The sequence below is a fragment of the Amyelois transitella genome, chromosome 5 (genome assembly GCF_032362555.1).
Source record: "Amyelois transitella isolate CPQ chromosome 5, ilAmyTran1.1, whole genome shotgun sequence".
Taxonomy (NCBI): Eukaryota; Metazoa; Arthropoda; class Insecta; order Lepidoptera; family Pyralidae; genus Amyelois; species Amyelois transitella.
The window spans coordinates 4,461,460-4,487,568 of NC_083508.1; the positions used below are offsets into that span (position 1 = coordinate 4,461,460).

The 26,109-nt window shown below is 34.0% G+C and overlaps 1 protein-coding gene across 1 annotated transcript in view; it reads right to left on the reverse strand.

The window, feature by feature from the left end:
• Nucleotides 1–25: 25 nt before the first annotated feature.
• Nucleotides 26–26,109, reverse strand: part of LOC106139090 (patched domain-containing protein 3) — a 32,674-nt gene continuing 6,590 nt past the window's right edge. The window contains exons 2-11 of the mRNA XM_013340452.2: nt 9,431–9,707; nt 8,420–8,637; nt 6,464–6,642; nt 4,255–4,598; nt 3,650–3,850; nt 3,068–3,205; nt 2,492–2,805; nt 1,849–2,061; nt 1,468–1,677; nt 26–1,207 (exon numbers count right to left, since the gene is read on the reverse strand). Of these exons, the coding sequence (XP_013195906.2) occupies nt 122–1,207; nt 1,468–1,677; nt 1,849–2,061; nt 2,492–2,805; nt 3,068–3,205; nt 3,650–3,850; nt 4,255–4,598; nt 6,464–6,642; nt 8,420–8,637; nt 9,431–9,707 (3,180 nt within the window). The 3' untranslated portion in view covers nt 26–121. The remainder of the gene's footprint in view (nt 1,208–1,467; nt 1,678–1,848; nt 2,062–2,491; nt 2,806–3,067; nt 3,206–3,649; nt 3,851–4,254; nt 4,599–6,463; nt 6,643–8,419; nt 8,638–9,430; nt 9,708–26,109) is intronic.

Consider the following 26,109-nt stretch of genomic DNA (forward strand, 5'->3'; position numbering starts at 1 on the left):
TGAAGCTAATATATAAGGATCTGTACCTGGCTTACTACATCCGAAATAACGTATACTTTGGTCCGCAACTTGAGCACATTGTTGTAGAGAGTGTAATAGCTCTCCAATAATACATACTTCGTCAAGGGAATCTCATTTCTGCGACATAATCTAAGTGCTCTAGGTTTTGGTGCGAGTTAGATCGCCGTGGTGCGCGGGGCCTGTGCAAGTTGTGGTGTGAATGTGCCCGCATTACTCTATAAGTTCCTTCACGTCGAGGCCCCAAGTCGCTTGTTTTTCTAGTCGTCACCCAGTCGTCATCCCGCGATCTGGGAGCTTTGCGGTAGTTGTCGAACACTCTACGGTTGTCTTCATAGCGTTGTCTTTGCCAAGTTCTGTCCATCTCATGCCCGTAGAGGTCTAATTCACCTGAAGGTTGGAATTGGCTGCCGCTCTGGCAGTAGCTTGATCTTTTCCAGCCGTCTTCATATTTTTTTCGTCCAGTTTCGTCTTCTCCCAATTGTCTACGCTGCGATTGGTTGGAACTACTTTCACTTGTGTCTTCTCCAGATGTGCCTATACCTAAATCTTTATCGTCTCCATAAATCTTGTAAATTCCATTTGGATTCAAAGTCTTGCCATTGAATATTTGGTCATTTAAAACTAATTGTGGATGAGGTATACAGTATGGATGGGGAAATTTTTCTGCTTTTCCCATTTTAATGTCTTCCTGTTTAGTGCACGATCCAGGTCCAAATAAAGACAGAAGTACTGGTAAAAGGAAGAGGCCATGCATTGCCCCAAAGAATATAACCATGAAAACCATTTTGAAGAATACGGAAAAGATGTAACTGTCAGCTAGGAGTAAAGCTACTACTCCAAGAATAGTGCTGAAAGATCCTTGAACTATTGGAAGTCCTAAAGAGTACAGACATTCGCTAACTCTATCGTTAGGAGATTTTGCTTTCGAAGACATATATGCATAGCAAATGTGAGCAGTAAAATCTACGGAAAATCCAATACACATGATAAGGTTGATCATGGATATGGAATCGAGGTTAATATCCCAGAGAGCCATGTAGCCAACGACACCGATTTCAATAGAGACTATGCTGAAGGCCACCCACAGTGAACATAAAATATTAGGGATAAATATGAAAGACGTGATCATCATCATGAGTGCTCCGTAACATAGATTCTGAATGGAAGTCGGTTTCACCAGTTCGAACTGTAAAGAAAAATGTATGTTAAAGCAAAATAGATGATAGTTACGAATTTGAGAATGAATAGATGAATAGGTACGTATGCAAATATCACTAATAACTAATGCTTTGTATTGCTTTTACTTAATACTTATTCTATAAGTTTTCGTCATATACCTAGGTAGGTATTTGTCAGAAATAAAAATGATAATGAATATTAATAATCCTTAATCAAAATCTATTATACTAAATAATGAAGTTATACGGTAATATTAAAGGGGTTTACCTGATCAAAGAACACAAAGTAAGGATGAAAAACAGAAACATTCAGTGGAGATTCTTTAACAATATCTCTCAATACTTTGACCATCTCCTTCTCGTGGTTGGTGCCGCTGATATTGATGGCTTGTATCAAAAACCTCGAGGCGACGATCTGATCACCAGCCTCGTTAAACTTGACGTCTAATGAGAAAGGATTCGCAGGGAAGAGCCACAACTGTAAACGAATGAAAGTGATTAATCTACATTTAATGTTAATTCATGTCTATATCATGTCAGCATTATGGTATGTTAGTTAATGTAGCGAATTCAAATGTCTGCAAATCTTTGTTATCGGCCATTAATTTGAAAAACACTTAATTTTTTAAGGTATTTAGTGGAATTGTACCTCTTTTAGATTATGAATGAAGTCCTTTTCATTTTCAATTGTGACATTTAGATAGTCGTTGTTTCTGGACACGTAATCGACGAATGTTCGAAGCCAGGACTCTGTGTACAATGAATTTGATATGTACGAAGTATTCTCCAGCCTTCGTGTCAAATCTTCCACTTGGTCCTGTACTTTTGGGTCCGAGTAGTTATATTGGCCGCTAATTACAACCTGATGGCAAAAATATTAGAATATTCATACTAATTTTCCAATCTGTGCTTAAACGCAAAACTAGATTAACTCCTCATACTTACACATCACGTGTTTAGTGCTTATGGCCAGAAAGCCATGTCTATCTGTATTGATGGTACTTAGGTATTTAGATAATAAATCTTAATAAATTTATTGATTATTGAATTTCACGTAATAGACCTATAGATACCTCAGTTTTACTACAATCACAATAGCTAGCTTACCTACTTTTTACTTCTCTTTTAGGTATATATGTAGAATACATATATATAATCACGCCTATATCCCTTGCTGAGTAAACAGACCCGACAGCCTTAAAAAGACCGATAGACCACGTTCAACTGTTTGGCTTAATGATAGAACATAAAATTATATAACGTAAACAGGTTTTTTATTGTCATTTCATTACCTGAATCCTGTAAGGGAATTCTCTGTAATAGAGATCTTCACGGTCGAAGAACTCCACAGAATATGAATCTTCTTTAGACAATTTCCTTCGTTCCAGTCCTTCTTTAAGATTCGTTACGCCGTATCCTGCCCCCGCGAGGTATGCCAAAAACACGATTAAAACAAGAGCCTTCACAGCGTTATTGTTAAGCAAATCAGCCATGGTTGTCTTGAAAAACGCCATAATGCAGTGTTCTTTATTGTCCACGGGATTATCTGGGTCAGCCGGGTCTATGCCACCACTACAGAACACTCTGTATAGCCATGATCTCTCTTCTGTAATGAGTGAAATGAAGATTACAATACCTTGTAGAAAACATTTTTGCTTACTTTCGTTTGGAAATTTTTAACTAACTTGTTGCTAGCAATTTATCTAACGGCTTGAAGACTTGCACTCATAGAAATTTCTATGCTAGCACTGTAGACATGGATCGTATTCAATCAGATTGAATTAAGGTACATTCAGTTTATATCTATGGTTTACATCATACACTATCTTCTATTTTGGATTGCTTTAAGGTAAAATAAAGATTTATACCTTTTCTGGCTCTGGATTCTGGCAAAACTTTCATCATAGTGATGGTATGCCGGTTTTGTTTCTCTCGATACCCCGACACGGCGACGCAGCCCGCGAAGAAAGTCAGGTGCCAGACGAAAGTGAAGCATACCGCCAAACCTGAAATTATTTCCCTGCTACATGATGGAAGGATGGAATTGAGATTCAAAAAATGACAGGTTGCTAGGCCATCGCCTACTAGAATAATCCCAAGTTTATTATCCTTTCCCCTAGTCGCCTTTTACGTCATCCATACTTTTACGTCATTATTACTACTAGCCTATCAGTTTTTTCAAGATGTTGGCTCTGTCTACCCCGCAAGGGTATAGACGTGATTATATGTATGTATTTATTTTTTCGTTAATATTTTAATTTGACAAGATTGCAATCATTGATGAATTCGGATAAAACAAAAAAGTTTACAGAGATCATGCCAAGTGGAAAGATTTAGTTTCTGTCAACCGCTACTGGTAAGAGGCGTATGTACTAGTTATTCTAAAGAATGTTCTCATCGATGCCAACTTCCACAATCTGGGAGCACAATGCAAAGAAAAAAAAATTTACCAGAATACATGCAGAATATTTGCACAGACGGGAACGGCGAGAAGATGCCGATGAAGAAGGACAGCATGTCCGTAACAGAAGTGATGGTGATAGAGACAGCTGCTTCAGACAACATGGCCGCCATGCGCTCGGGCACCGGCAGCTTCGGCGACGCCCGCCTCCACGCGGCTAGCATCACGAAGGTGTCGTCTATACCGATACCTGGAAACACCGTCATATTATGAAACTAACTATCTAATTATTTTGGGAAAAGAATATAACCTAGCTATTTAAGAGGCTAATAAATAACGAAAATCAATAAATTGGTTTGGGTACTTTAGAAGTTACTTATATAAAATATCCTTAAATTCCTTCCTCTCTACTGGTCTGCCTATTATGGCATGTAAGTTAATGTAAAGGATCCTTTGATATGATTCATACACACACAACGTTGCTTGAAGACTATACTACTGGTAATCTTCATCATACTGGCTGGTTAACCCCGTGGTCACGCGGTCAAATCGTCACCTTTTTGAGAGTAGCCATGGGTGCAACTTTTAACCAGGGTAATATTAAGACTGGTAATATTATGTTCTACGCACTAAATAAACAAATTGGACACTTACCAATCATCAAAAACGGTGCCGCTAAATTGATACCAATGAATGAAATCCCCAAATAAATGGCGCATCCGAAAGCCGCAGCCGTTGCCATCACAGCCGAAATGTTCCCAAGCAAACCCAACCAGGGTTTCGAGCGAACCCAGTCGCCCATCATACAGGTTAAGATCGAGAATATTCCCATTAATATGAAGGTTGAGCTGAAGAAAGGCACGACGGTTCTCGTGTTCTTTTCCAGCTCATGATCAAGAGTCCGGGACGCAAATCGTGCAACTGATATGTGTTTGAAACGACCCGTATCTTCTGCTACTCCGACTGCGTCCAAGAAGGCGTCTTCCCACGCTGCACCTCTGAAATTTAAATTTCAAAAGGTTAGAAATTTTATCTACAGATGTAGGTTAAAATAAGTAGATAAAATTATACTTAAAGTACCTAGTAGTACCTACATACGGAAAAAGTGTAACTTAACTATAGGTAGCTTAATTTTATATTTCACACATATTTTACTGCTTAAATGACGTGTGCGTGATTACAGTAAATCATGATTTTCCGGTAGGTAACACGCTATTTTAGCCTGAAGTAACGTAAAGATTTTATTTTACATTTTTTGAAAAGTAGGTATACGTAGTAGCAATACGATACAGGATTTTGCCACTGATATTCAGGGCAAAATCCTTGAAAGAAGACGTGTGGGGAAAAGGCGTCACCCTCAGTTAAGAAACCTCCGCAACTGGTTCAGCCAGAGTACCACCTCGCAATTAAATGGGAGTAGCTTCGAGTAAAAGCCTGACTTGCTCGCTCCAGGCTCATAGGCGGACATCGGGTTCTTCCCGTTCGGGTTAGGGTTCGGGAGTGACTGGAACTAGCCAGCCTTGCTTGAATATAAATATGGAATTCTTGTTTCTGAATGAAAATAAATTCCTGACCGATATTACAATTAGCGCGGAAAAAGAACATCTCATACCAAGCTTACAAGGAAGCTAGTAAAAATCTTGACCCACAAAAGGAGTTTACTATGTTTTTCTAGCCAACAGACGCAGTTAGCATTCGGAGCGGTCCAAAGCGTGTCAAGATCGATCCCCATTATCTAAGTTAACGTTGTTTACGCCAAGTGCAACTGAATTAGTATGCAAAACAACAAACCACTTTTCAACAGCTTGAATTTATTGCAATCAAGATGGTTGTGGAATAAAAATCGAGAGGAATGATTAATGATTGTAATTAAGTCCGATTTATTCGTTTATCCATAGCCTATATTTAAGCCTAAATGATTCTTATTAAGTGTAGGTACCAACCGACATTCTCTTTTTTTGTAACTAAGTATTTTACGAGTACATATTATAACCAATCGCACCTATGGACTTCCCCGAATTGCGTGTATGCAGTTATTACTGATATACAGATTTATAATTCTGTTTTTGCGGATATCCTCTGCTTACCAATTAAACGAAAGATAACTGTTTGACCGTGAACGCCGTTTGTTTTGTGATCTTTTGCTTACAACCCAATCTATTAGTGTATTGGAGTTAGAAATTTCATATTAATATTTAAAGGAATTGTTTTTTGGAATCGATAATTTTTTGTTAATTGAATTAACTATTTATCAATTAAATAGTATAAAATATGGACCTTAATGCTAATAACATACTTTGATAATCCTTGATCAACCTAAACAATGTTTCAAATATGGCATCTGCTTATATCTATAGGTAAGTCAAGTAGACTATAGTTGTCAATTATTCATGAAAGGTCCATATGATGACACACTTGGTTGTGAGGTGTCATGCGTGAATATAAACATTGCCCTGTTCTGGCTAGCTGCGTTAGGTTAGGTTCGTATTACTTATTAAGCAGGTACGGTTTTTACATTGAAAGCTTTTATCTTATTACATACATACATATAATCGCGTCTATATCCATTGCGGGGTAGATAGAGCCAACAGGTTTGAAGACTGTGAAGAACTTCACGATCAGCTGTATGGCTTAATGATAGAATCGAGATTCAAATAATGACAGGTTGCCATCGCCTTAAAGAAGAACCCCAAGTTTATAAGCCTATCCCTTAGTCACCTTTTATGACATCTATAGGAACAAGCTGAAGTGGTCCTATTATTCTTTTATTGGTGCCGGGAACCACACCGCACATTAAAAATAATGCACATAAACACACACAATTTATAAAACTTGGTAAAATGTACCTTAAATGTTAACATACCGTTGTTGCTGCACTTTGGTGTCGGTTCTGACAAACCAGACGAGCTGGACGGCTGGCACGGACACGATGATGTCATCCACGACCTTGGACCCCCCGAAGAAGACTGGGAAGGCGTGGGCCTCCCAGGTCACTGGGTTGAACATGATGGGGAACGTCAGGTTTAGTTCACCACGCTCCACCTGTTAAAGCGTAGGAATTAATAAAAAAAAATAGATATTTTTATTTGAGGGCTCTTCATATGAAGATGGATTTCTCGGAATGTTAATCCAACAAAGATGACAAGTTTACTCATTTAATACAATTTTAAAAGACAATTAAACATCTTCACCTTTATAAGCTAGGATTGTCATAGATTATGTTAAAATTAAACATCACAATCTGGATGAACTCTGTTGTAATTAATAATAAGGTACAATTAGTAGTCAATGAAATAATTATTAATTGAAAGTGGCGGTCTTTTTCTTTGGAACCCACATGACTGAAAAACATCAAAAACCTAAATGATAAAAAATTGTGAATCATTCAATCACTTCGATCAATTCTCATGAGGTCACAGTTGACACTAACAGAAGATAAACAAAATATTGACAAATAGTAATAACATCAGTGCCTCCGGCCGTATAAAATCAATTGATTGTCTTCCTATAAGGTAGTTTGAGCATTGTTAGTAAATAAACTATCTATTGTCTATAGCTCTGGTAATTTGATAGCGAATCAAAGTCGACGGAGAACCATTGATTTGCTTGCGCTCAAACAATGTATGCGGAATTTGATTCGTAATGGAGCTCTCGGCGATGTATTGTGGAGGAATTCTACTTACTATGGACAATGTACTGTTTAATAGTTGGCTGGCTATAACGAGAACTTGCAAAAGTAAAAAGAGTTCTATTGTAGCTAAGGTGACATTTTTTGCTAGTTCCGAAGCAAAGATATTGATCATAGCAAGTTTGAAACTAACATGCACTGGAGTGCACAATTAAGGGTGACAAAAGGATTAATTTGTTGATGAAGTCAGCCAATAGGTATGACTTGTTTGCTAGTTTCAAAACAAAGATAATGTTAAAGTAAGTTTAAAACTAACATGCGCTGGAGTGCGCTAATAACAAATGTATTTGTTTTTTAAGCTGGGTAAATAATATCCTTAAGAATTTTCACTGCAAAATAATTCTCAAGAAAGTGAAAAGAAAACGAAAGCAGATTGACGATGTTTTAAATAATGTATGCGACATACTTGAGTGGGTGTTTCGTTTTACGTGACACAGAAAAAATGTAAATGTCCAACAACGTTTCTTTGTGTTGACTAGTGGTCACGGTTGTGTTGGCTGTATCAATAAATATCTTATGAAATTCATTTCTTAGCAAATCTATAGATTTTTAACACCTTTCAATTTATATTTAGAGAAAAAACTGGTTTGAGTAAGCTGATAAACTAACTAGTACTAAGTAAAAAGAGATAAGGCAGTAAGTAAAACACAATTCTAAAAAAGTTACACAATACCACATTATCATCGCTTTATATGGGATCACTAAGTAGGTAAAACGAAAGATTATGCATCTGTTGCTTTTCCTTTGTCAACTAAACGATAACATCGTATTGCATACACTCTATACTTTTTCTTATTTCATTGTTATTTTTAAAATGGAGAAGATTTGCATTATGTTTTTGATGTTGATGATATAAACTCTAAAACATGAAAATCATAACTTTATTCCCGGAAAATTCCACAGGAGCGAAGTTCCTTTCAAAGTTTAGTTCCTTATGTCTTAATTACTATCCTGAGTATTTTTATTCCTGCGGGAATTATAGTAAACCAACTCTTATATAGTTTCTAAATAATAGAATCTAAATACCAAATTTCAAATCACGAGACCCAGCGATTGGGCTGTACGTTCATTTATCAGTCAATCAGTTAGTCAGTGTTCTCTTAATATGTTTAGAAAATGTGTCGAACTAACCTCGCCAATAATCTTGTCCAGGTTCAGTATATCGTTGACGAAGCACTGGCCCTCCCACCTCGCGCACTCCTCCCTGTAGGTGAAGGTCTCTCCAGAAGGCAGGGTGACCGTCGTGTTCTGCACCAGCTCATCCAACTGCCGTAGTTCCTCCCACACCTCAGTTCGCAGCATGTTCGTGTTGTTGTCTTTCGGTACGACTATCACGCGGCCGAATCTGCCTGTTGATTGAATAAATTAATTAGAAGAAAATAAGTAGAATTCGGATTCTTATAACTGAAGTCAGAGGTATAAATTAGTTTTACTGTGCTTTACCATATACTGCTCAATTCAATGTAAGGGTGATTAAAAGAAGTATTTTTTAAATTTTATTTCCTTTATAAATATATTCATTATAATGTATTTTTATTTTGAGCATTCAACGATTCAGGTATAGAAATGTATTTTTTTTAAATAGTAGTTTCGGACTTGCGCTACTGTATTGCAATCTATGGAAATAAAAACATACCTGCGGTTTACTCCTTATCAAAATACAATGAGCACTTAATTAATGGATGAGTCAATAAAGCGGCCAACCAGAATAGGTAATTATTATTTATTGGCCAACTGAATTAGTGCGAGTATTTTAAAAGAGTATTTAATTATTTTCAAGATAGATAATTATCTTGTTAAGTATATGTTTAAAGGGTTTTAAGACGGGAGACCTATATCTTAAAAATTGCTTAGTGGTTAAATTGTTTCCACATAAAATTACCATAAGCTTGAGAAAATTTAAACAAATAATAATCACAAAGACTAAGTGTGAAAAGTTGCAATTACTTTTTGCGTTAGACTTGGGCGTCAGTGATTTATTTTATTCAAAATGCCAAGAAATGACAGAATCCTTGAGGAAAATGGGGAGATTAGTTATAGAGTTTTTGCTCATTTACATTTGTTTTCTTGGTATGTCTACGAACAAAAATATCAATTTCTTTCCCTTTCGTACAAAATTTTCATGCAATTTTGTAATCTTACCCGGCCTTGTAATCCTCCCAACATTGAATCTGTGACTATAATTAACTTTGAAATGCTCTTCAACAATTCTTCTTTCCAACTTGCCCTGGCCTCTGACTGGTGAAAACAAGTACTCTGGATCCATCTCATAGTAAACCCTCTGATAACCGGTGATCATCAGCAGGGTTAAGAGCACTGGTATGATGATGAAGTAGCCGGGCTGTCTTCCTACTATGAGGCCCAGTTTGTAGAAGGATTTGTTCAGGATGTCATCGACGAATGTTAGTTTGCAACCCATCTGAAACAATTTATAGTGCTATAGTTTTTTCACTTAAATATTTCTGTACACTGTTCTTTTTGTCATAGACAACAGAGCTGTATAAGTACGAGTAAGTACATCTGTCTCGTAGTTACAGCGTGATGTTATATAGCCTAAAGCCTTCCTCGATAAATGGTATTCGAGTATTCAACGCAAAAAGAATTTTTCAATTCAAACCAGTAGTTCCTATGATTAGCGCTTCAAACAAACAAACAAACTCTTCAGCTTTATAATATTAGTATAGATATTAAGTAATTATTTATCTGTACGTATCAATCACCATGTTTATAAAATTATGCGGTAAAACTAACTTATCCTTTGAGAACGGAATCCTAAAAAAAATTTACTATTTTACTGCAGATTAACAGCTTTTCAAATGCTATTCTCAAATGGTAAATATCTTTCATTCTTTCATAACTTGCTTGAAGTTAAGCGTCTTTCATAGTAAGTTAAAGTTATACAAATTTAAAGTTAATCATTCAATTTTAAATTTGTTACATGGTAATAAATATATGTGTACCTACCTAATAATTAATCATATGCTTAGCCCGTAGTTCTAGTCTCCCTTGAACTCACTAGGTATGTTCATATATAAGTAACTAACTGCTATTTTTAGTTTTTCCACTAAAATAATATAGCTATTTATTGTTTTTACTTTTACACTTTGAAGGTGTAGATATTATATTTTATTTCTTGATTTCGGGATTTATAGAGGCTTTCTAAGATACTTATTCACGTAATCTCAAAATTATGTAGTTAGTACCTTCAATAGCTTGAAGCAATCATACTATATGTTACGTATTGCTAATATGCGCTCGCGCACGCTTATGTCCAAGTTAGCGGTCTGTTGGCCCCGTTTCAACATGTCTTAACTCGGTGACTGGTTAGCCTGCTGATTTCAAGGAAAATCAGAAAAACTATTTGAAACAACCATCGATAATTCAAAGGTGTCTAGTTAATTGCCTTGACCAATTTCGTTATTAATAATTTTATCTTTAACAAGCTTTAGTTAGTTAATATAACCTAAGGCTCTGACTACCCATTAGTGTTTAAACAAGGTAGGATTTGGGTTTCATAAAAGCCTACTGCCAGAATATGTACACGGGAGGTCTGTGGACTAGTCATACTAAAAAATCACTGGACGCCTTACGTGTTTAATATAACAATGTTTTTCGGATGTTGTTGGGACTGCCCCGTTACTGTAGCGCATCGGCGATGTTCGCTGAATATCAAGTAGATGGTTTTCCTGCAATTATACGGAAGAAGACCACATCGCTGATCCGCAGGGTGCGGAGTAGTCCGAATAGCATACTGACAACGTTGGCAGATAGGTATACGTCTCCTATATGGGTCTGCCTAGTGAGGAGATTGATTAGGGAAACGCACACGCCTTTGTAATCGCTCTCGCACTTTTATTGTTTCTATTTAATTTTCATTTTATGTTTCATGTCTCTGTCGGATTTACTAACTTAGGTTAAGTTTTACTAACAAATCTATGGACTTTTGTTGTCTGAAAATAAACGATTTTTATTTTTATTTTATTTATTTTTTATAAAGTAGGTATGTAACAACAATCTTTTCAAGCATTATTTTAGTTTTAACGTAATTGAAAAAGAAATAAAAAAATATTAATTTTTTTTCCAGATATTAAATTGGAGTTAGTATCTATATTTTTACTTATTATTATTGAAAATTACTATCTACCAATAGACTATATGTTTAAGACACACACACACAGACAGATACTTTGTACTTATTTATTTTATTTTAAAACACATAATTATTCCTATTTACACTTACGTAAGCAAGTGCTGTTCATTTTTTCGATTTACGTTACGGCCTTATTGAGTAAATAGCATTTTAAGTACTTATGCGTGGTGACCTTGATTGCGACTATAAATATAAAATGCTTTGTTATTGATATTGTAAAATAGGAGGCACTTTTTATGCAAGTGCAGAGCATAACTATTCACCTTTACACAGACTAACACAGATTCAATAATAGAACAGAGTAACTTCAAATTAAATAAAGTATAGGTTTATTGAAATTTGTTCAGTGTAATGTATTGATTCACCACTTATAAGAATTCAAATTAAATTAAAAATAACTATGAAGATTAGGTTCCCTTGCAAAGATTACAGGGGTAAGACCTTTATACCCAGTCCAGGTTCGTGGCCATATTCTGAACCTCCAGAGAATTTAGGATGCAAACGGGACTAACGCCAGGAAGAAGAAGAATATTATATTGACAATTGAGTTTGAATGATGAGCGGATAAACGATAATACACTTGAAATCTTGAACCATGCGCATTACAGGCAAACCGCTGCGCCGCGGAGGTCGGCTTTGAATGTAATAAAGTTCTATCTTTCCTTAGTTGAAATTCGTGATACATATATGATATGTGTATCATTTAAAATAAAAATAATTGAACTACATATATTCCAATTAACCAGATCACGACAACAATCGACCTTTGTTTTACTTAAGTATGTGGGCTTTGCACGGGGAAATCTAATCTATTATTACTATAAACTTATTTTTAACTGTATGCTGTGGATCGTAGGAGGCAAACAAAGGGCAAAGAAATGACCACCTGTGAACTTTGATACAATTTGTGCCATGCTTTTGTTGGATTATAAGATAAACATACGTATTGGTTTGCCAGATACACATAAGATCATATAAATCAATATGAAAAGTCGAACGCAAGACAGAAAGTTTTAATTCAAATATACTGTGTCTTTTTTAATGTCTTGTAAACTAAATTGACAGAAATAAGCTATTAAATCATTTATTAAAATAATCATAAACATAGCAAGTAATAAGTCCAGTGGAGTAATAGTAGTACGAGATCCGGCTGCAAAATCACTACGTTCATCGCGTAGTTAATCAAACTCACATTTTAACATACATTTATGAATAGGATAATACATAGATAATAGGGTGCCAGTCAATAAGTGGCCGCAAGTAATTTTAATTAAATTAATGTTAATTAATTTTCCAAAAAAAATTTCGTTCACTTGTTTTTTAAATAAAATATCATCCACATCATAGAAATGTATGTAAAGAATTCGAAAATCAATGGGTGCCGTTACACACTCGGCCGCAACTACTACGCAGCCAGGTGTAAACAGGTAATATTTTGGTCTATTTATACGTTCATGTCGTACACGCATGTTTTTTATATCAAATTAAAGCTAATTTTTTTTTTAATATGATGATATATCGCTGCCTGTGAATAAATGGCCGCAAATTAAGGTTGCTAGCTGTTAAAAACTCGAGGTATCCGAGATAAAGTGAAAGAGAGTTAGCGCGTAACGCCACTTGTTAGACAAGGATGGCGAGTACCAGCTGTGCGAGTATTTGAAGCCATTGCGCACGCGTATAGATAGGGTTCTCAACAGTGCAGCTAAATTATTCTTATATACTAACCTTCTTTTTGAGCTCGTTATACACAACGTTGTTGATATCATTTATTTATTGAACTTGAAAGTGTTATTACGTTGATAAAAGTAATATTAACATTTTAGAAAAATGAAAAAGTGTTTTTTGTGTAGTAAAACTCTTTCACTTTATCTCGGATACCTCGAGTTTTTAACAGCTAGCAACCTTAATTTGCGGCCATTTATTCACAGGCAGCGATATATCATCATATTAAAAAAAAAATTAGCTTTAATTTGATATAAAAAACATGCGTGTACGACATGAACGTATAAATAGACCAAAATATTACCTGTTTACACCTGGCTGCGTAGTAGTTGCGGCCGAGTGTGTAACGGCACCCATTGATTTTCGAATTCTTTACATACATTTCTATGATGTGGATGATATTTTATTTAAAAAACAAGTGAACGAAATTTTTTTTGGAAAATTAATTAACATTAATTTAATTAAAATTACTTGCGGCCACTTATTGACTGGCACCCTATTATCTATGTATTATCCTATTCATAAATGTATGTTAAAATGTGAGTTTGATTAACTACGCGATGAACGTAGTGATTTTGCAGCCGGATCTTAGACTATAGCTGTCATCGGCAGACCACAACCGCAGTGCTTTAGGTTTTACAATACTATAATTTAGCAAATTAGGTATCATGGCTTACTCTATTACAGCAAGCTGCTGTTTTATGATCCATTGAAATACATATGCCACCTCTGAAATAATTATACTAATAAAATTAAAGTTAAAGTCCATCAACGATTATCTAAATATTGGTCGAATAATGTACGCCGGCGGAGAGAGAATCGACAGATAATTTATTTATTTCAGCAAGACTCCGTGATAAATATTGAGCGCACGTGGCAAAAGAGTAAATGAAACGGTTTCTTATGGTGTCTGTAGTCGTTAACATAATGAAATATTGTGCTTTATATAATCTTCAATTACAATAAGTCGATTTCAAAGACAGTCTGACTAAAATTGACCCTTGATTTTAATAAATACAGATGAATTGGTGTTATCTAACTAGGTCCATATCTGTGGTAAATACCGGGCTATGAGTTGGTATTTGAGTTAACAGCTCAATCGTCCCAAAGCCAATAAAAGCAAGAAAACAGTTACCGTTACAGAGTTAGCAAAAAGTGGTTAATCACCCGCTGTTTGTGCCAAAGGCCGTGCCTTGGCTTTCTTTATCCGATCTCTTGCGAAATCTTTCAATGCATATTTAACATACTTTAATTTATTGGCTATTTTAAGCCTTCAAGTATTTATGCAAAATACACAAGGTTTATTAATGGTAATTATGGTAGTTTAATATCTGCACTAAGGACGCGTGATGATAGAAGGTCTAGACTGTTATATATTTTGTGTTTGAAGCCAAATCTCTTTTTAAATGCATAATTGTGAAAAAATATTGTATTCTGACATTTGATTACAATCTGAATCGACATCGAATCATTAACAGGTGAGATGTTTTACAAATTCAAATTATTATATTGGATAATGTTACTCGATATTTTTCGACATATCTCTTAAATAGAAGATTATTAAGAAAATGCTAATTTGTTCAACAGTTATCATTAAAAATGCATTTTTATAACAAATTATTTCAGTTATTCCTCCTGTAGGACATAATTGCCTACAAACAAAACAACAGTCTATGCGTGATGAGGCCACAGATTTGGACCACCCACCATAAATGATGTAGGAGTACCTACCGCAGTTCCCGGACCCACATTCCTTCCCCTAATTTTAAAGTATAGACATACGAAACACTTTGAATTTTCTAGAAACAATAGAGTGTAGAATAATAATTAAACCTATAGAAAAAAACTGGTGGTTCCCGGCTCCACATTATATTTAAAAAGAAAAAGGTACTAATAGGGACAACTTAATGTTTTAAACTGATATTCAGATTTAAAATATAAAATACATAATTTGCTTTTTAAATTAAAACTATGACTTCATGATAAAACTCATTAATATATAAAGGTCGTACTCACTTAGGTAATAATAAATCTTGATAAAATAATTATTTTGTAAGATTTTTTTTTAATTGGAATGATAACACTCTTTTACGAAACCTTGTACGAAAAGTACCTACTTTTTATTAACACTTGCAGACGATGTAAGTATAGCTTAAGCGCGGCGCAGCATACCAATGGATGTGCGCCTTTACAGTTAATTAATATCTATGTCGATGGTCCATCTACACCAGCAGAACTCCTTGACCGGCTGTCCGTAGACTCGTGCCTTTCACTACCACTTTACCTGACGTTTTCTAACTATAACAGGAAAATTCTAGAAGCTTTTAGTAGAAATTATCCAAGAACTTACTGAATTTATGTTACAAAGTATTAAAATTAAAGTTGATCTAAATATATCTCATTTAAAGAATATGCTATCTTTGGTTTATAATTTTTTATAATGCCACTGAATTATATTTTATCTTTATTTTCTGTGCTGGTGGAAATCAATCTATTATTCGTAATACTTAACTAAATATTATTTATCTTCATACTAAAGGATCGACATAGATTGATAATTATGTAGTTGACGAAACATACATATGTGAATAAACAATTCTCGTCCCTAATTATCTATGCTGATGCATTTACGTAAAAGAAAAGCTAAAAAAGCATCCCGGAAAATAAAGATGATGACGTCTGCTAAGGAAGGATTTTTTGTTAATTATCAATAAACTTGGGATTCTTCTTTAAGGCGATGGGCTGGCAATCTGCCTCTATTTGAATCTCAATTCCATCTTGGCCTTTCAGCTAACATGGCCTTTCAGTCTTTTCAACTGTTAGCTCTGTTTGAGAAAAAGCCGTGATATGTTTTGTTGTATGTAGGTACTTATATTTAGTTCTGGAACTAAAGATGATTTATTTGTTCTTCCAAAGCCAGGTCACTTTAGCAACTTGCAAAATACTCATACAGCACCGTTACGCAACTATCTAGTAAGAAGTTAGTAAACCTGTGAAAGTAAACACACCGGTCACTGACTTAGTGCAAATGAGAACCGCTGCTATTGACCGCAGCCTGCACTTTATTGCAATTTGCAAACGCTACGTGACTTTTTGGTCAGTGATGAATGCAACTGCGAAGCAATTTGTTCATTTGTGTCCTCAACAGAAACAGAAGAAACGTAAACGCGTCAATAGACTTTATCGTGTTGTTCGCGACAATTTAATGTAGGAACACTCCATTTCTTTAAAATGTTTGTCGTATAAACTTATATACTGGTCTGGTTTCTACAACCATACATACATATAATCACGTCTATAAACCTTAAGGAGTAAACAGAGCCAATACTCTCGCAAAGACTGAAAGACCAAGAATTGAGATTCAAACAATGACAGGTTGCTAGCCCATCGTCTAAAAGAAGAATCCCATCGCCTTAAAGAAGAAACAGAAGTTTATAAGGCCGATCTGGTTTCAGCAGCGTGTAACATTTGCGCTAATCCCTGTGCTTGTAAGCGTAAGTGAATCAAACTAAAAACTTGAAATTCTTATTTTAGGTGATGCAATAGCAACTTGTCATTATTTACCATTATATCTAAATCACTATTTACATGGCCGATGACTCTTGGGACTAATGTCTCTGTCTACTCTGTAAGGGATAAAGAAGTGATATGTATATGTGTATTAAAATCATATCCATAAGATGTGTGTGTATGTGATTTTGATTTTGCATACTTATTCGATAAAGCAATAATATTCATATGGAAGAATAAATAATATCAACATAAAACATACTTAAGTCAAAGCAGTAATCAATTTTTTTTGAATTACCTAATAAGTAGGTAGGTATACTATATTTAAGACAAATGTAGCATTGGCCCAGTTTATATATTTTACATTTAAGCCTATCATTACACGTAATTGTACAAATTAAGTCCTGATTGCTGTTTTAATTTATGTATTGAAATCTAAGGGTTTATAGACATAAATTCTAAAACATTGTTGCTACGACCTTGGTTCAGGCTGTTCAGTTAATAAACTTGAACTCTAGAAATTTCGACACAATTTAGTGGGTAGATGTCGCAAGAAAACATTATCAGTTGCAGTTATTGTAAAAATAAGTGTCTATTTTAGAGAATTATCACCTTAACAGTTACATCAAAAATTGCTTAACCGTGTTAATGTTAATCAAGTAACAACTTAACTGAGGGTTAGGTTTAGGTCGTTGGATATGAATGTCAGAATTATTTCTAAATTTTTAACTTTGTTTGCAGTTTATCACTTTTGTATTATGTGACATCATAAAATCTTAATAAAAAGAAAGATGTACTTAGTGTCCCCCTTCCGGGAAAAAGGCGTGATTTTATGTATGTAAATTAAAGAAATCATTAACATATAATATGTACATCGCAAAATGTGTAAGTGACGATTACAGGAACAAATATTAAATTCATAAATCTGAACAATATAAATTTTAAACATAGTTTACTAACATATTATGAGTCCTGGTTACTTAAATAAATACTATTTCATTCATTAATTTCATTCATAGAAATCAACAAGCAAGCATACTTTCTGTATTTATTTTATATCGAAAATATCTAAACCAATCATCATCAACAATTATAAGCTTTGAAATTTATACATGTTTGGTTTTAATCATTAAATTGTACACAGTTAAGAATCACGCATAAACTAGATGTTAAAGTCAATTGTGTTAATTACCTACACTTATCCGTGTACTTTGAAAGAAAACAAAATTGAGGTTGAGCCAACAAACATAATAAACATCTCAGTGCAGTAGTACTGATTGCATAGAAGTACTAAAACTCAATTAGGTTGCAATTATAGATATAATTGTAAGTAAATGATACGTCATTTTTATAATAAGTTAACAACTACGGAGTTACGCAACTGTATTTATGGTTTTCGAGAGTCGTAATGTCACCGTCTATAATAATAATTTAACTATGATCTAATAATAGTTCTTACGTCAAAGAAGAACTTAAGCTTAATAGCATAATAATTAAGTTTTTTACAAAAATTAAATTATTTAAATGTAAACAAATTAGAGCTATGTTTAAAGTAAATTAAACTTGTAGTCAAGTTTGTCATTAAACATGCACTTAGCTAAAATACTATAGTTAGTTCTAGTGAATATCATATTTTTTTCGAGATGACGATAGCGAACTTACAGAATAAAGGTAATATTATGTGTAAAAGACGAAACCTTGTTATCTCAGAGGTACAAAATGTATTATGCTGTATGTAGTTAGTGCCTATGCGAATATTTTTACCCGACTAAAAGAAAAAGACCAAATATAATCAAAATAGTGACTATTAAAATAAGAAGGAAATATATACATTTAAAAAAAGATTCAGACCTTTTTAAATTTAAATAAACTTAAGTAGGTCATGGGCATATATTCGAGTTTGTTAATTATTCATAATTTATTGATTGGGATTATTTAGATAGGATACGATATGATGATTTGACTGAAGTAAAGAAATATTTTCTTCCTTTTAATTTAGTTTACGTTGATAGTATGCAGCCTTGCTTTGTCCTACAGCGTTTTTAAATGTTCTTAATATGTGCCATTAATTACTGGCACGCCATGTTAGGAAATATGTTTGGCACGCAACTGTGATGCACGTTGGCTCCTTTATTCATTTTAATGCTAGCACGTAGTTACCTGAAACAATGTTAAAAACATTGTAAGTAGGTTTTAAAATATAGAATCCTACAATTGGCAACCTTGAAATATAATGGAACATATAGGAACATAAACCTAACAGAATATCTTAAACAAAAACCTGAAGGTTTTCATAAGCATACTGGAAGGCGACGTACAGTGACAGATTGCTAGCCCAACAAAATAATCCCAATTTCATTTGCCTAAAATTGTTTTATTTTAGGCTATGCGTGTGGCATATCTGTATTATTGTTTAAAGTAACTCGGTCTTCTTCTAGGAAATATATAGAGATATAATCATGTTTTTAGATTACATTAATCTGTTATCTTTAAACAATCAGGATCAATAACTTTATTAAGGTGTCTCAGACTATAGTACCTACGAGGTCAAGCCCAAGGCTGGGTCGTGGGTAAGGCAAGTAGAGAGAAGTACGAGGTTCCTCCAAGGCTGGGACACAGTGGGCTTTCCTCATGCCATTTCCGCACCTTTAATTCGCTATTATTATGCGTTAGATGTGAGAGGACCTGTGGCCTCATAGGGACTGTCTATATAATATGAATATTCGTATCTAACTTTGATTTTTATTAATTTTATTGATATTTGAATAATTGATCAAATAAAATGTATACACGCCTCGTTTTTACTTCCCCAAATATTTATTTGAAAGTTTCAATTTAAACCAATTTTCTCTCTTATATGTGTTTGTTGTAATTATACCAACACAATAAAAAAATATTTGTTTATTCTAAGTAACCGTTACTTTAAATAACTATATACTGAAGAAGTGTTTTCAAACATTAAGATGAAAACCTAACACATATTGCCAAATGATTCTCATAAACTAAGTAACCAATTGCTAAGGTCATGAATGACTTAAAGTTAGTAATAGTAAATTACAAAATATGTCTATCATCGTTGCAAGAAATTGTTCTTACTTAATTTATTACAGTCCGTTTTTCTCTGCAAGTTCCTTTTGAGAGGTGGATAGTGACCTTGATTTTTTTGGACCTAAGTATCCATTAGTGGGCCAAGGGTCTAAAAAGTGATTAGTATAAGGTTTAAAACTGAACTGTTCGACCACAACGTGAATCGAATTAAAAGTACTACAACGATTGCGTATAAAACTATTTTTTTTTCAATTAATAAATAGTACTGTTTATTTATTTTATGTATTCATTTAGGGTTGGGTTAGAAACTTGTCATTATGTGAACCTTAATTTCATTATGAAGCCGTATAGTTGAACTGGCCCTTCAGCCTTTTCGAAACTGTTCGCACTATGTCTACCCCGTGGGTGTTTACTCGTCATTATATTATTGTATAAAAGTAATGATCTAAAAATATATAAATATAATCATTTCACATAGGAGTGGGACTAAGGAACGTTTATTCACTTTTTAGTATTAAGTCCACTGAAATTTTTAACTTAAGCAAGCAATGAGTGTATTTTTACACAAAATTGTTAAAAAACAATTTAAATTGTGTACTTAGAACATTTTTGTTAAATTTTGATCATAACCAAAACAGTCACCAGATTTGCTTGGGAATTGCTCATTACACAATCGTCCGTGTGAATGTTGTGATTGTGAATAGGAAATGATGTAACTTTTTAAATTGAGCTCCAGATCCAGACTACGGTCACGAGAACATCAGCCTAGACTATACTAAATTACTTTTATTCAATCTCAATTATTATATAGTTAAATGATTATTTACAAGTATCGAAGCAGACACACTCAAGAGTTTCACTAATCGCAAACAAAATCACCTCTAGGTAAAGAAAACCTGCTTTAGCCACTGACAACAAAAAAAATATTGAGTAAATCATGCACTCAATAGCCAAAGATTTTTTTTGCAGATAATTTGATCTGTATTAAAGCCCTATTTTAATCATAACTTTGATATCACCTTCAATTGTCTGTGCGATATCATAGCAGGAAGCCGTTCATGTCACGAATGCAGCGCTTCTTAATTGCGCCCGCGCATGGCGTGTCGGTATTGCGCGTTGGCGTGCTCTGCTTGTCGCTTTCTACCCCCAGTGTTACTTGTGTTACCATAAATTGCTATAACAAGGTGCCAATTATTGTCATTGCCCCTGTGATTGTATTTTGAGAGGGACTGCTGAATTATACCTGTATACGAGTATCTAAATTCTTCATTACATTAACATTTGGAATAGTTTGGAAGTTTCGAGTCGCTTTCAAAATTTATCCTTGTTTCACAAAATTTTCATTTGAACCTTTGGTGATATCTAACAGCATTTGATATTGTCGCAATGTCATCATTTACGTGGGAAGTTTTAATTGTAAGAAGAGTCATTATGCAAATAAGTAAATTAGTTTAAAAATAATTAGATAGGACAGTAGATTACGATGTATAACGTATACCGAAATATTAGCACATTGTTTTGCCTTCATATTCATTAAAGAATTATTACTTTTATGAGCTAAAAAAGCATTGATAGCTACAATTGTCTTAGATGTCACAGTTATGAAAGACGTTACGATTGAGGAGTTAATTCTTAGTAGTTGTCGAGTTGCGTGGCCGTTACGACAGCTGATGACTATCGGAGTCAGTAAAAGTTACCCATCAGATTCGAATGATCCACTTGTCGGACACCAAACTCGTTTTGTAGAAAATTACCTACCACAACAACATTTCGGCAGGTACGATTTCTCTAATTCTTTATCATACACAATGCAAACGAAGCAATAACAAATAGTACTTTTTTAGAATTTACGTATCTCTGAATAATATTTGATTTGTTAAGAAGTACAGTGGGCTTAGGAGATCTCGCCTTGGATGGTGCACAGGAGGTGACCCAGGTCTCCTAAGCCCACTATACTAAAATCTTTCCCATAATGTCGTAGGGGGGGATTAAAATATAAAAGGTGCGGACAGAGCTAAAAGTCATAAGATTTAAAGACCACTTTACACGGAATTTGAGTTTTCCCTGAGAACTTACTTCTTGCACACTTCTTCACACATTTCTTGCACACAGAAGCAGTTTACACACACAATTTTTTTGTGACATGGAATCAATTTCCGAACTTGAAATGCTTAGAATGCTCAAAGAATAAAGAAGTATTGAAACGTCTATAAAATGTTGAATATACGTAAATTTCACTTTTCAGTACACCTATTGAAAACGCACACAAATCTACTGTTTACATTTACAGTATATTTCTCTCTCACAATAAAACTTGTTATAAAATTTTATATTTACTAGGTGCCGCGGATTTCAACGCATAACTACAAACTAACAGGCGTAGGTAATTAATGTACGATTACAATTCAACCTGCCAAACGACCTTCGAAATCCAGTTGCACTATTAACTGATCATTGGTTAATTAAGCCTTATTTACTTAGGTTCTTAAAATGTTACAGTGAAGGGCCCAGTAATCCGGACCCCCTTGAGTTGGCTGCTATCATAATTATTATAACTTACACATTTGCTGGTAGGTAGTTGTTCAAAAATGAAGTAAAATATTGATACAATTATAATCATATCACACAAATGAACCTGTCGTAAAATAATTTTATTGAACAATATTTTTACTTTGATGACATCGTTCTTATTAAAATTGAAAGAACAAATTTATTGTTATAATTTGATGTGCAATAAAGAATATTCTATCTATTTATCTTTATCCACCAGCTATTTACACATGTATTTGTGTTTCGTTAACCGTCATTCATTTGTTTTTATTTCTTCTGATTTTTGTGTTTGCGTCACTCAGTTTACAAAATGGAAAACTTGAAATATCGCGTTATTAACAAGTACGAGTTCCACCGTGGCATCAGTGCTGCGGAGATATACTTAGGATATTTAGGTAGGTATCATACTTATAAAGATTTTATCTGTTTATGACTAAGTTAGGTTAGTAAAGTTTATATAATTGGATTGTTTTAGCACGCTATGGTAATCACTAATAATTATGCAGACAGAAATATATTTTATTCATTTATAAACAATAAAATACAAAATCTATATACATAAAAAACTGTTCTGTTACTGAGTGTCGCCAGATAACGCACAGCCCAAACCACTGGGTTTAGAAATTTGACATGAAGATTACGTATGTATGGTATGGTCTAGGGTGCACTTAGAGAGCATTTTCCGTAATTCTCGCAGAATCCGCGGCCGAACTAAAGTGTAAGATAAAATGGTTAAGTCAACCAAGTTTTAAAGATACTTTCGTTTTCTGTTATGATATCAACTGTTCGCAATGTATAGTGTTGTAAGTATTAAAAGGACTTCCGTAGATGATGCACGTTATGGAAATGACAAGGTTTCTGTGTAAAACTTCATAGTATGCAGTATATGCATCAATATTACTTCCTCACAATATTACCATCGTTTGGTTGATATACCTACCATTAATTAATGCCGGAGTAATTAGAAGCCATCGAAAGAGAAAAAGAATATTATGCTATTATACATAGTTATAAAAGCATAATATTATTATTATGCTTTCATAACTATGTACTTACTATTTTCTTATTACTGTGCAATAAAGATATTACAAACAAACAAACAAGTATTTTAGTACTTTTTATGACCACTGTTAACTCTTTATTTGGATTAGAAATATTGTCTATCTGTTTCTGTATATCTGTAACAACCTGTCACTATTTGAATCTCAGATCCATCAATGAGCCAGGAAACTTGATGTGTAACCATATCCAATACGTGTTTAGATTCCCCTGCAATGGTTGCGGAGGTCGGCTCACGTGTCACTTCACATAAAACCCTGACTCAGCAAATCCAGATCCACGGTCAAGGGTGTACCCCGGGCTTCTCTCCAGTGAAAAGAGTATATAACCGGGACTATAGCCATGACTAACTTGATTTAACTAATGATAAAATACGCTTTGCACTTAATTGTATATTATTTTTATCGTAGTAATGGTATAAAAATTCGATGTTATCAACAACCTTACGCCTCTCGATTATATGTGTCGTGTTGCGGCAACACTGCAACACAGACGATTACAGCACTACCACTGTTTCCGCTTGTTGTAACGTCTCCAATTTCCGTCGCCGCAGTCGCAGGAATACGAAATTATAGTCGTTAACACGTCGCGATTGTAAGTTGTTTACAATACAAGTATTTTATAGTTTAACTCTATCCTTGTTTAAATCGCAGTCTACGCAAGTATCGCGGGTCGCTTTAACGCATAACGTTATTTTGTTTTTAAAGAGTTCGATTAAGCAGCGGTAATAGATCATTTCTTTCGGGAGATTATTATTATGTCTGTTAATCTAAGATTATTAGAATTCTTGGGAAATGTATAAGAGATGCACGTATAGTGACGAAAACAATGATGAAAAAATTGTACACATTCTGGCAAACTAAATCGAGATGAAATTTTAAATACGTGTACTTACATAAATAAACAACGCAAAGTTTATTTTATATATAAGTTTATTTCACGGTCAAGTAAAAGAAAAGGGTGTATTAATAGATGATGATTGTTTCGAGATGATTTTGTCTGAAAATTAACTGGAGTTTATTAGATATGTGATAAGAATAGCGAGTGTACCGAGTCTTCTTTATAAAAATAAACTATTCGACTAAACCGTTCTTTCGCCAAGCCAACTGGACCAAGACCACCGGTTCTCAATCGCACAATTATGCGTTCTACATACAAATTACTTTTAATTGGTTATTCATGACTGGGCGAAGTGGAGTGTAACGCACGTGCTCATTTTAAGGGCTAACGCGAAGGGTGGGAGGTTTACTAGGAAGGTCATCAGAAGTGGGAGGTTAATGAATGTGTCGCAACAGTTTTACGACGCAGTTGCTTGCGACACAGTGACGTAACGTGGACGATACAAATACGATTACTTCGCTACCAGTAGTAGGGTTCGCTGGTTATATGATAATTATTTTTCTAATTGTTTTTGATGTTTAAATACAGTGTTTACAAACAATGTTATAAGAGGATTATTTTGAACTATTATTGAGTTAGGGTTATTGATATGCATTTTAATGAAATGTTTATTTGCTACTTGGTCCAACATTTGTCGATATAAGAAGTAACTTTTGGAAAATAATACTTAAATGAACGCTATAAATTATCAACGTTATGAATTTCTATGTATATTCATTGATTGATAGTTTGCTAAAGTGTGGACTACAAAAACGGCGCAGTAATGAAGAAAACGAGTATTATAAACGCATGAAATATTCAAATACTTCAGCGAATCGATTTAGGTAATTACGCACAATTATAAGGATAAAGTTTATGCTTGTCGACCGTTCACTTGAATTTTAAAATATAATTTGTTTTGCCTTAAAACTGGCTTGAATGGTAATAAAATATAGCCAAGTTAGTTACAAGAAGTCCTTGCGCAGCTTTGAAAGTGTATATTATGTCATTCGTCAAGTGCTTTACTGGCTCATTAATGATGAATTTGTACCAAATACATAAATGTATCGCCAATATAGGATATTTTTATTTTATTAATTAGAAAAGGATTTTTTTTTGTAAAAGCATTTATTATTTTAAAAGTTTCTACTGATTTTTTTCGGGTTTGCGATAACGTGAAATTAACGAGACAATCATATTTGTATAAGAAAATTTATGATGTCATTATAATTTTCTACAAAGACGTGATATACGTGATGACAGTTAATATTTTTTTTCATATCTTTTACCTTTTACGTATGAAATTCAAAAACGACATAGGTAACTTACCCCCACTTTATTTTCAATTATATAGTTGTATGTTAGGAACTTACACATACAAATGTTTTGCGGAAGTCTGTGTACTATCTAAATGCGATCTGTCATTGTGATTCAAGCTAATCTTCTGATCCACTATGGAGTAAGCGACCGTGAAATTGAGGTATAATTATTGTATTTTTGAGTTTGCTCAAATAATGTTCGTACATCTTTCGCATCATATTTATAAATTCGTTAAATATAATTTGCATGTATACTTTATGGCATATTTATTGACAGAATGAGCTCAACTGTTGTTTCTTTAGATCGAAAAGAAAGGCGACTAATATTTAAAACGAAACAATTAGTGTTTTAAAAATCCCACGGCTGCAGTAAAAAATGTCTATACGATTTTTGGCGAGATGTATTACAGATCCACAAATATAGTTATTGTCTAATAATCTGTCTTCCACAGCCATCTTACAATTTTAGAGTATTTTCAAATGTTTTCATAAATTAACTAAAAACCAAATATTTTTAACATTAAAAAACTTATTTACAGCTTTCTACAGCAAATCTTACAGCTGACTGTGGCTATTCAGTCTTT